General features: G+C 50.5%; 1 protein-coding gene across 2 annotated transcripts in view; it reads left to right on the forward strand.

Annotated features, from left to right (window-relative positions):
- Window positions 1-1,710: 1,710 nt before the first annotated feature.
- Gpatch1 (G-patch domain containing 1) overlaps window positions 1,711-12,324 on the forward strand; it is a 41,239-nt gene continuing 30,625 nt past the window's right edge. The window contains exons 1-2 of one of the 2 annotated variants that reach the window (XM_027430278.2): window positions 1,711-1,986; window positions 11,913-12,047. In XM_027430278.2, coding sequence (XP_027286079.1) covers window positions 1,914-1,986; window positions 11,913-12,047 — 208 coding nt within the window. In that variant the 5' untranslated portion in view covers window positions 1,711-1,913. The remainder of the gene's footprint in view (window positions 1,987-11,912; window positions 12,048-12,324) is intronic. The other variant, XM_027430279.2, reaches the window with a different exon arrangement.

Here is a 12,324-nt window from a genome sequence, read left to right on the forward strand (position 1 = left end):
TGACCCCGTAGGGTGACAAGTGTGTTCTGTGGGGGAGAGCGTGTTTGACCCCGTAGGGTGACAAGTGTGTCTGTGGGGGAGCGTGTTTGACCCCGTAGGGTGACCAGTGTGATCTGTGGGGGAGCGTGTTTGACCCCGTAGGGTGACAAGTGTGTCTGTGGGGGAGCGTGTTTGACCCCGTAGGGTGACAAGTGTGTCTGTGGGGGAGCGTGTTTGGTCCCGTAGGGTGACAAGTGTGTTCTGTGGGGGAGCGTGTTTGACCCCGTAGGGTGACAAGTGTGTCTGTGGGGGAGAGCGTGTTTGGTCCCATAGGGTGACAAGTGTGTTCTGTGGCGGAGAGCGTGTTTGACCCCGTAGGGTGACAAGTGTGTCTGTGGGGGAGCGTGTTTGCCCCCGTAGGGTGACAAGTGTGTCTGTGGGGGAGAGCGTGTTTGGTCCCGTAGGGTGACAAGTGTGTTCTGTGGGGGAGCGTGTTTGATCCCATAGGGTGACAAGTGTGTTCTGTGGGGGAGCGTGTTTGATCCCATAGGGTGACAAGTGTGTCTGTGGGGGAGCGTGTTTGACCCTGTAGGGTGACAAGTGTGTTCTGTGGGAGAGCGTGTTTGATCCCATAGGGTGACAAGTGTGTTCTGTGGGGGAGCGTGTTTGGTCCCATAGGGTGACAAGTGTGTTCTGTGGGGGAGAGCGTGTTTGACCCTGTAGGGTGACAAGTGTGTTCTGTGGGAGAGCGTGTTTGACCCCGTAGGGTGACCAGTGTGATCTGTGGGGGAGCGTGTTTGACCCCGTAGGGTGACAAGTGTGTTCTGTGGGGGAGCGTGTTTGACCCCGTAGGGTGACAAGTGTGTTCTGTGGGGGAGCGTGTTTGGTCCCATAGGGTGACAAGTGTGTTCTGTGGGGGAGAGCGTGTTTGACCCTGTAGGGTGACAAGTGTGTTCTGTGGGAGAGCGTGTTTGACCCCGTAGGGTGACCAGTGTGATCTGTGGGGGAGCGTGTTTGACCCCGTAGGGTGACAAGTGTGTTCTGTGGGGGAGCGTGTTTGACCCCGTAGGGTGACAAGTGTGTCTGTGGGGGAGCGTGTTTGACCCTGTAGGGTGACAAGTGTGTTCTGTGGGGGAGCGTGTTTGATCCCATAGGGTGACAAGTGTGTTCTGTGGGGGAGCGTGTTTGGTCCCGTAGGGTGACAAGTGTGTTCTGTGGGGGAGCGTGTTTGGTCCCATAGGATGACAAGTGTGTTCTGTGGGGGAGCGTGTTTGGTCCCATAGGGTGACAAGTGTGTTCTGTGGGGGAGAGCGTGTTTGGTCCCATAGGGTGACAAGTGTGTCTGTGGGGGAGCGTGTTTGGTCCCGTAGGGTGGCAAGTGTGTTCTGTGGGGGAGAGCGTGTTTGACCCCGTCCATAGCATGTGTCCCGCACACACTTCTGTCTGTCTGCCTATTCCTTCCATTTCCAGGGCAGAGGGCCAGGGTGCACCAGCTCTTTCCGGTGGGGGCTGGGAAGGGTGGGAGATCATCGGGGATGGGATGGGGGCGATCATCGGGGATGGAATGGGGGATCATCGGGGCTGGGATGGGAGGCGATCATCGGGGCTGGGGAGCTGCAGCCGGGGCGGGGCGGGGCGGGGCGGGCGAGCCCGCCGTGGGGCAGCTATGCTGCCCGTCCTGACACTGGGCGGCTTGCGGCAGCTCTCGGCCCTGTCCTCCGTGTTCTCGGGCCGTTGTAGACACCACTCGTAACTCGGGTCCGAGCCGGCCTCGCGCTGGACCAGGTCTTGCCAGGCGGAGGTGGCCGCTCCCCTGGCGAAAGGAAAACTTGAAATTGGTAGCGGGCTCGGTTCGCGGAGAGGGACGCGGGAAGGCTCTTGGCCCACAGAGGCACCCGTAGCGAGGGGGCGGAGCCCGGAAGGAAGGGAGCAGGATGGCGGCTCCGGACGGTGACAGCGACGAGGACCTGGTCAGCTACGGGACGGGCCTGGGGCCTCTGGAGGAAGGTGAGGGCCGGGGCGGGGCCCGCGGGGTCTCCGGGGGCAGGTGAGGGCCGGGGCGGGGCCCGCGGGGTCTCCGGGGAGCACGGTGGGGACGGGAGGACGGGTGCGAGTGCTCCTCCTCCTGGGGTTAGGGGCCGCGATCCGGAGAGGGAGGGGGAGGGAGGGAGGACGGGGAGGGGGAGGAGGGGAGGGGAGGATGGGGAAGGGAGGGGGATGGGGAGGGAGGGAGGACGAGGAGGGGGAGGAGGGGGGGAGGGGAGAGGATGGGGAAGGGGAGGGAGGGGAGGGGAGGATGGGAAGGGAGGGAGGGAGGATGGGGAGAGGGAGGAGACGAGAGGGGGAGGATGGGGAAGGGGAGGGAGGGAGGATGGGGAGGGGAGGGAGGAGGAAGGGGAGGGGGGAGGGGGGGAGGGAGGATGGTGAGGGGAGGAAGGGAGGACGGGGAGGGGGAGGCTTCCAGGCTTGGGGAGACCTGGGAAGAAACCCTGACATGGGACAGTGTAGCAGTCGAGCAGTCAGCACAGGCAGGGGTTTAGTGTGAGCGTCTGTGTGAGTGAGTGTGAGAGTGTGTGTGTGTGTGTGTGTGTGTGTGTGAGTGTGTGTGTGTGTGTGAGTGTGTGTGAGTGTGTGTGTGTGTGTGAGTGTGTGTGTGTGAGTGTGTGTGTGTGTGTGAGTGTGTGTGTGTGTGAGTGTGTGTGTGTGTGTGTGTGTGAGTGTGTGTGTGAGTGTGTGTGTGTGAGTGTGTGTGTGAGTGTGTGTGTGTGAGTGTGTGTGTGAGAGTGTGTGTGTGTGTGTGAGTGTGTGTGTGAGTGTGTGTGTGTGTGAGAGTGTGTGTGTGAGTGTGTGTGTGTGTGTGTGAGCATGTGTGTGTGAGCATATGTGTGTGTGTGTGTGTGAGTGTGTGTGTGTGTGAGAGTGTGTGTGTGAGCATGTGTGTGTGTGTGAGAGTGTGTGTGTGTGTGTGTGTGTGTGTGTTCCTGAGGATGGGGTGTGTGTGCATGCATTTGCATGCATGTGTGTCTCTGTGTGTGTGTCTGTGTGCATGTGCATGTGTGTGTGTGTATGTGTCTGTCAGTGCGTGTGTGTCTGTGTCTGTGTTGCTGAGGATGGAACCCGGGGCCTCGTGCATGCTAGGCTAGCACTTTAAAACTGAGTTACATATCCAGCTCCAAGAATGTGTGTGTGTGTGTGTGTGTGTGTGTGTGTGTGTGTGTGTGTGTGTGTGCATGTCTGTGTGTGCGTGTTTGTGTTCCTGAGGACGGAACTCAGCAAGGACCCCATGCATGCTAGGCTAGCACTTTAAAACCAAATTACACATCCAGCCCCAAGAATTAGACTGTTTTTCAGACAGGGTCTCATGCACCTCGCGCTACCTCAAAGCCACTCACTATAGGGGAGCCTGGCCTTGTACTCATTTATTATGTATGCATCGCTCCTGCTCATGATTCCCTGCAGGCCAGAAGAAGGAACCAGACTTCATCACGGATGGCTGTGAGCCACCATGTGGGTGCTGGGAACTGAACTCGGGTCCTCTGGAAGAGCAGCCGGTGCTCTTAGCCTCTGAGCCGTCGCTCCAGCCCCGGCCTGTACTCTTGACTCTCCTGCCCTTGCTTTGCACCTGCTGGGTTTATAGCTGTGTGCCATCACATCCAGCTAGGAGTTTGCCTCCTATGTTAAGGGTAGGAAAAGCCGTTGGTGCAGGTTATGCTGGAGAGGTGTATTTTTTTTTTTCCTATTTTGTTTGAGATAGGGTCTTGCTGTCTGCATCTGGCGAGACTCACAGAGATCCGCCTGCCTCTGCCTTCCAGTGCTGGGAGTAAAGTCATGCGCCACTACCACCTGACAGGATGTATATTTTAACGTTGTTGGCTTCAGTTTTGAGAATAGTCTGGTTTGGGATGTGCAGAATGGAGCTGGGAAATTAGCCAGAAAGGTCTGGAGATAGTGGTCGCGTGGCCTGGAGAGGCAGCAGCGACCGATGGTAAGTGGCCCTTGGTAGGGGTAGACTTGGCAAACAGGGTGGACTGGAATTATATGCACGGGGCTGTGGCTAAGATGAACCAAGGTTCTCTGGTGTTTCTGGTCTGTTCCACTTAATGACTGGCTTTACCTACTGGGTGTCCACACCACTGATGGCAGGGTTAGCCCTGTGGGGAAGACAGAGGGATCACAGTGGTGGTCCTGGGCCCAGAAGTTCCCTGCAGACTTTGGTTGGTGAGATTTCCTCCCCCTGTCTACATCCTGTTGGTTATACTCAGGAGATATTTACACTGAGACCTTTTCTTACTAACTGTTCTTTTTCTTTGTCTTTTTTTTTTTTTGTTGTTGTTGTTTTTGGCAGTGGTAGGTATGAGAAAGTGTCTTTCTATATAGCTCAAGCTGGCCCTGAACTCAGGACTGTTCTCCTTTCTTAGCTTTCCCAGGACTGGTATTACGGATATGCATGTCACACATCCTGGCTGTCTTAGACAGTTCTTCTGAAACAGAGTCTCATGTAACCTGAACTAGTCTCAGATATCTCTGTAGCTTGAACTTCTGGTCCTCCTGTGGCCCCTCCCAAGTGCTGAGATCACACGTAGAACGTGCTTTGGGTGAGTGAAACTCTGGCTTTTGTGTGTGCTAGGCAAGCACTCTCCATCTGAGCTACCTCCCCAGCCCAAACAGTTCTAACCATTGGAAACATTCACCAGATTCTGGTTCTACCCCTACCCTCTGCTGACCAGAGCAGAGAAAGGCTAGTCTCTGGGCAAGTTCTTGTATGTTTGAAGATTGCCCTTGGTGTTTCCTGAGACATCTGTTTTATACCCATCACTCTCAGTTCTATAGTAAATTTCAAGTCCCCTCAGCCCTGATTGTAGAGTTCTTCTCTAAGTAGACTGTGGGGTTAAGCAGGGCCATCAGACCTGTCTCAAATTCTAGACTGTTTGTTCAATACAACTAAGATCACATTGGTTTTACTGGTAAGCACAGCACCCTGTGAATTTAAAAAAATCAGTTGATAAAGATCTTTTATTAGAGGAGTTTCATATTTAGTAAAGAAGAAACTGACAAGATTTGCAAATGCTGCCGGGCGTTGGTGGCACACGCCTTTAATCCCAGCACTTGGGAGGCAGAGGCAGGTGGATCTCTGTGAGTTCGAGGCCAGCCTGGTCTCCAGAGCGAGTGCCAGGATAGGCTCCAAAGCTACACAGAGAAACCCTGTCTCTAAAAACCAAAAAAAAAAAAAAAAAAAAAAAAAAGAAAAAAGAAAAAAAAGATTTGCAAGTGCTAAAACTATGTGATGTTATTGGATATTATTTTTCACAAGCTCACAGAGAAGCCAGAGAGGAGAGACAGGGCCCTGTGAAGACTGGCTAGACTGTAGCGATGGAAGAAGAGGGCAAGGGTCTTGCCCACACAGCTAGAGCCATGTTGAGCATCCATTCCTGTCATTTCTGACAAGCTGTTAAGCCATCAACTGTTTGACCTTGATTTTTCTAATTCTTCCTAATTTTGAATTACACTAGTATTTCTGTGGCAAGGTATATATGTGCCACAGTTTGTGTGACGAGGTCAGGGGACAACCTTGGGGAGTCCGTTCTTTCCTACTGAGTTTAAAGGCCCCAGAGTTCAAACTCAGGTTGTCAGCCTTGGCAACAAGTGCCTTTATCCACTGATGCCTCTGGCCGACCTCCAATTTTTGCTGTTTTCAACAAAAGTTAGAAATGAAACAAATTGGTCTAACTATGCTTTTGAGGTGAAAGGAAGGACATTAATTTGTAGACTTTTCTCTTTTTTTTTTGAACTAGAAACATTCTTTTCTTTTTTGAGACAAGGTTTCGCTGTGTAGCCTTGGCTGTTCTGGAACTCAGTCTGAGGAGCAGGCTGGCCTCAGGGTTAGGGTTGGGTTAGGGTTAGGGTTAGGGGGTTAGGGTTGGGTTAGGATTAGTTTAGGGTTGGGGAACTCAAAAAGATCCTACTGCCTCTGCCTTCCAAGTGCTAGGATTAAAGGTGTGCATCACCACTGCCTGGCTAAAAACATTTAATTAGATTTTAAATTTTACTTTATTATTTATGTATATGTGTGTCTGTGTGGTGAAGGGTTCTAGAAACATTCTTTAAAAAAAAAAAAGGATTTATGTAGACAGAAGTTTCTGTCCTGCCTAGTCCCGAAACAAGATGCCACTACAGATTTATTTTATTATTTATGCATATGTGCGTCTGCCAAAAGAGGCCAGTACATCTCTTGGAGCTTGATTTACAGGCAGTTGTGAGCTGCCTGCTGAGAGGAGTAGGGTCAGAACTCAGGTCCTCTGGAAGAGCAGTAAGTGCTCTTCACTGGTGAGCCATCTCTCCGGGAATACTCTGTAATTTCTCGGTGTTAGGAGCTTTAGAACTTTCCTCACCTTCACCCTTCTCCCTCCCTTCTGCCTTCCCCGTGCTGAGCTCTGTCTACCACTGAGCTAGCTACATTACAGCCCCTGATCCACTTTGAAGTATCTGGCTGCCTTTTACGGTACAACTAGGCCACTAATCACTCTTACTCCTGCTTTGAAGCTGTGACAGGCCATACGGACACTGGTGGAGGAGGACCGGCTCCTCTGGCTTAATTAAGCCTTAATTAAAGTTTCTGGTCCTTGACAGCAGGGTTTATTGGCTAAGTATTAGCTAGGGAGTTTAGTGACAGATCGGGAAGGAAGAGGTCACCAGTACCTTATCTTCTTTTCCTTAGACACGGTCACCTCGTTCTAGAATTCTCATCTGCAGCCCTCCTGGACTGACCCACTTTAGGGCTGTGTCCCTTCTCCTCGGGGCTGTGACTGCCACCCTTAAACATCCCTCACTCTGTGCTTCCCTCAGCACAGAACATGTCACAGGGCCCATGGCACCGTGCTCACGGGCCCTGTACTGTCTGCCTTGTCTTCTGGTGGCATCTCAGCCTGTTCCTTTAGTGCCACAGGATGGTCTCCGTATACCTGACATCGTGGGTTTTTATTTTATTCATTTTGTGTGTGTGTGTGTGTGTGTGTGTGGAGGGGGGCGCATGCCTGCTAAGTATGAGTTATTTATTCTGTTGGGATTCCTCTCTCCCCAAGTCCAGCGACTCCCCTCCTAGGCCTCCCATTTGCTGACAGAGGCTAACGCTTCTGCTGGGATTGCGTCTTCCCGTGCAGCTAACAAAATTCTGCTCATCCTGAGGTCCTTCACACAGTCACACACAGGTCTCTGTTGGGTTCCGTGTTCAGTGTTTCTACCGGAGTCTAGAACGGGGTTTTTCTCAGCAGTGAGGCTGTTGTGAATTTCTAGCTGAGGAATAAGTAAGGGACATTGTGGGTGGTAGCTCTAACTTAGAGTTGAGACCTGGCTCAGCTTTGTGCTTATTAACGGTGGACCTCGGGCACTTACTTAATAAGTACCCTTATCTAGGTGTGATAAGGGAGGAAGTGATTGTTATTAGTGGCAGGCAGTGATTATAGTATGGCCTGGCTAAAGTATCACCTCCTCTCTGGAGGGTTCCCATCACCCTGGTTAGAGGTGGCACCATCTATCTCCCCAGCAGTTCAAGGGGGCCTGGTTGGTCACACGGGTTGGCTCTCATGACCTGTCTCCACCGGTCCCACTTAGCTGTCTGCAGATAGCGTCTCCCCTCCCAGGTCAGGAAGGCTGCGTGCACTCACTCCCCCTCCCGGTACTGGCAGGAGGGCCCTGTCACCTGAGCCCGGAGCTTCTGAGCTGCTCTTGTTGGCAGCGTGGGAGAGGGGAGCAAGTCTGCTTCAGAAGCTGCTAATTATCCCACAGCACTCAGGGTCTATCTCCTCACAACCAGGAATCACAAAGTACAAGCTGTCAGTAGCACTGAGGCTGAGCAATCTGGGCGAGCCAGGAACCACGGTAGGTGCACTAGTGTGTGCATTAGTTTTTTTAAGAAATGGGGAAAATTGGAATTGGGGATGTAACTCACTTGGCAGAGTGCTTTCCTAGCCGGGCGTTGGTGGCGCACGCCTTTAATCCCAGCACTCGGGAGGCAGAGGCAAATGGATCTCTGTGAGTTCGAGGCCAGCCTGGTCTCCTGAACAAGTGCCAGGATAGGCTCCAAAACTACACAGAGAAACCCTCTCTTGAAAAACCAAAAAAAAAAAAAGAATAAACACAGAGTGCTTTCCTGGCATGCTTGAAGCCGTCCCTGAGTTATCCCCAGCACCACAGAAAGCCAGCATAGTTCATGTGTGTAATCCTAACTAAAACCCAGGACGGAGGGGTGTGAGGGTCATCCTTGGCTACACAGTAAGTTTGAGGCTTAGGGCTCATCCTGGGTATGAAAGACCCTGACTTTGTTTTTGTTGTTGTTTTGCTTTTTAAAGAAAACAAAATAAATGGTGAAAATCCTGCACTATGGAACCCTCGCTGCAGTTCAGTTTCTTAGAGTAAAAAAGGCACCATAGGTGGTATTGACTGAGTCAGGCGATGGCAAGGCTTTGCACATGACTTATTTGTTGACTGATGCTGAGAATGGAGCCCAGAGCATCTTGCATGCTAGGCAAATGCTCCATCTCTGATCTGTTACTCTGTGATTCTTGAGCTACCACAAAAGAGGGGCTCCACCATTACCCTGATTTTACAGTTTTAGAAGCTAAGCTCTAGACAGATTAAGTCCTTTGCCCAAGACCACAAAATGAATAGTTGTGCCATCAGGGGGATTTGAACTCAGACTACCTGGTCTTTTAGTATTGATTTATTTATTTATTGCTTGGTAGGGTATTGGGATGGGGTGGTATAGTTTTTGAGACAGGGTCTCACTTTAGCCCAGGCTGGATTTAAACTCACAGCAATCTTGCTGCCTCAGTCTCCCAAGTGCTGGGGTTTTAGGCCTGTATCACTATGTCTGACTTTTGTTTGTTTTGTTTTTTTGAGACAACGTTTCTCTGTGTAGCTCTGCCTGTCCTGGAACTCACCATGTACACCAGGCTGGCCTTGAACTCATGGAAATTCACTTGCCTCTGCCTCCCAAGTGCTGGAATTAAAGTCATTCACTACCACCACCCAGCATGCCTGACTTTTTAATTAATTAATTTTGTTTAAAAAGTAAGAATCGGCTAGGTAGTGGTGGCGCATGTCTTTAATCCTAATTCTTGAGAGGCAGAGGCATGTGGATTTCTGTGAGTTTGAGGCCAGCTTGGTCTATAAAGAGAGTTCTAGGACAGCCAGGGATGTTACACAGAAAAACAAAACAAAAAAAGAAAAGAAAAAGGAAGGAAGGAAGGAAGACAAAAGAGCTGGTTTACTGAAGTCATGGGTAAACTGAGCCTTTTGGGGCTACCTCACTCAAGATACACTAATAGCAAGACTAGCCACGCAAGCCAGCATTTTAAAAGTCCTTCGTGTCTGTCCCTCCTGCTGAATTCTCCACAAGCACTGTCTGATTTCATACATGACTTTGTTTCTGTGATCATCTCTAGCACACATCCTGTCTTACATGGATTACAGACATGCTCCTGTGTCTAATTGGTAGGTGTTACTATTGGTGCCATTCACAGTTCAGAGCTGGGGCAGCTAAGGTATCAGAGGTCCAGAACTAAGGCCGATGGAGTAAGGGTGGAGTTAGCTTTCCAGAGTGTGGGGCATTGTGAGCATGCCCTTAGCTGACCACAAACCTGCTTCCTGTTCCAAACATTTGTGGAGAACAGGTATGTGCCACCACACCTGGATTCTTTTTACATTTTAAATAAATTCAGAACTTTGGAGTTAAAAGCAGCAGTTTGTGTCATAACCCTGAAAACTTGAAGCCTAAGGCAAAGAATGTAAGAAGTGCCCTTTGCTTGTACAGTGTAGCAGCCCAGTCCTTTTCAGTCCTATCAGGAAAGGAAGACATGGAAAAATCACTACCCGTGGGCCATTGAGAGGGACCAGTGGGTAAAGGTGCCTGCTGCCAAGCCCAACAGCATGGGTTCGATCCCTGGGGCCCACACGGTAAAAAGAGAAAATTGGCTTTCAAAACTTGTCCTTTGCCAGGCATGGTGGCTCACACCTTCAATCCCTGCACTTGAGAGGCAGAGGCAGAGGTAGGCAGATCTCTGAGTTCAAGGCCAGCCTGGTCTCTAGAGTGAGTTCCAGGACAGCCAGGACTACACAGAGAAACTATTGAAAAACAAAACAGCAAAAACAGAAAGTTGCTGTGACCTATATACACACTCCATGGCATGTGTGCACACACAGGCACACACACACACTCCATGGCAAGTGTGCACACACACACACATCAACTAATAAGAGCACATTCACGATTGACTGGAGAGTCCTAGCAGTTAAGGAAACTTCTAAGATTAGAGAAAAAAGGGTCATAACTGAAAGAACTCTAGAGTCAGAATTGTTCCAGAGTCAGGCACAGATCAAAGTGTCCTTTTTAGGATTGGTGGTATAGCCTGGAAAATACATGCTTAGCATGCAGAAGGTCCTGAGCCCCAAACTGTTCCTACAATGAAAACCTCTTGGTGTCGTGTGCCGCTCCAGCGTCTCGCCTTCTTCATTGCCTGGAAACTTGAGCTCCACTCATTTGAACGCTCCCCCAGTATATGTGTATGTGTTTGTAGCCAGAGTCTCACTGTAATCCTGACTTGCCTGGAACTATGTAGACTCGTTTGGCTTTCCTTTTCTTTTTTTTTTTTTTTTTTTTCAGAGACAGGGTTTTTCTGTGGCTTTGGAGGCTGTCCTGGAACTTGCTCTTGTAGACCAGGCTGGTCTCGAACTCACAGAGATCCACCTGCCTCTGCCTCCCGAGTGCTGGGATTAAAGGTGTGCACCACCAACACCCAGCTTCAGTTTGGCTTTGAACTCATAGACATCCTCCTGCCTCTGCCTCCTAGGTGGTGGGATTAAAAGTGTACGGCACCATGCCATCAGCCCCAGTATAATTTTTTAAAAGCGATTTTATTTGTGTGTCTAGGATGTATGTGCATATACTTGACGGGAGCTTAGGAGTCAAGGTTGCGAGTCTTTCTCTCTGGCTCTGCAATTTCTGCCTCCCTCAGCGCTGGCTTGTAGACATCCACAGTGGTTTTTACACAGTGGTGGGGTCTGCACAGCACACACCACCCACTGAGCGTCTCTCCCGGCCTAATTTGGATTTTGTAATGAAATTCAGTAGGAAAAGCAGAACAACGTTTTTATCTTTGGTTGTGTATGTGTACATGTTTATGTGTGTGGACACATGTGCTCCATGGCATGAGTATGTGTTGGACAGGATAACCTCAGGTGTAGGTCTTGGCTGTCATAGAACTTTCTCTGTAGACCAGGCTGGCCTTGAACTCACAGAGATCCGCCTGCCTCTTGTCTCCCTTGTGCTGGGATTAAAGGCTGCGCCTGTTATTCTTTTGTTTAAAAAGAAGAAAAGAGAAATTGCTGAGCCAGATATATTGACTATAAGTTTATTATAAGGCGCAGCAGAATGGGGAGACTAAGAAGAGGAACAGGGTTAAATGGCTGACCGCCATGGCCGGTCGCCATAGACAGACAGAGCGGGGAACAGAGAGACGGGGGAGCACAGAGAGAGAGAGAGAGAGAGAGAGAGAGAGAGAGAGAGAGCATAAAGGGGCAGGGGCCTATCTTTTAAAGGGGTCCTCTGCACCTGCGTGCAGACTTCTTTCCCATGGAACCTTGGGCTGACCAGGGTATTGCCTGAGTGGATTCCACCAGGTAACAGGGGCAGGCCAGCATAATGCCTGAACCTTTCAGCGCCACCAACGCCTGGCTCTATGGCTCCAGCCCCAAGCTTGGACATTCTTGCTACAACATATTTCTCAGAAGAATAGTTTATTTGGTAAACTAGAAGCTAATAAAGTCTAGAAATAGCAGAAATGGAGTTGTAAGTGAACAACAATTCATTGTCTAAGAAGTGACATTTTCCCTAACTCATCATACTCCTCTCTCTTTTTTCATTCACTTTTTTTCCCCAGGTGAAAGACCAAAGAAACCGGTTCCTCTTCAGGACCAGACTGTCAGGGATGAGAAAGGAAGGTATAAGCGCTTTCATGGCGCTTTTAGTGGCGGCTTCTCCGCAGGGTACTTCAATACAGTCGGCTCAAAAGAAGGTATGATGCTGCAGAGGCCAGAGGACCGTTCAAGCCTATAGTTGATAGACCTCAAGGTTCCCCTCTGAGGTTTTGTTTGTGTAGCTCAGGCTGGCCCGGAACTCGAGATTCTCAGCCTCCCGAGTGCTAGGGTGACAGGCGTGAGCTGCCATGTCCAGATCCCCTCCTGACCTTGTTTAAACACTTTGGCGCACACACCATAGAACACAGAAATATTCTGTGAACATCTGCGGCGCTCCCAGGGTTGACTTAAGTGCTGTTGGAAGTGAAGAACTTT

This window comes from Cricetulus griseus, chromosome 9 (genome assembly GCF_003668045.3).
Source record: "Cricetulus griseus strain 17A/GY chromosome 9, alternate assembly CriGri-PICRH-1.0, whole genome shotgun sequence".
Classification (NCBI taxonomy): Eukaryota; Metazoa; Chordata; class Mammalia; order Rodentia; family Cricetidae; genus Cricetulus; species Cricetulus griseus.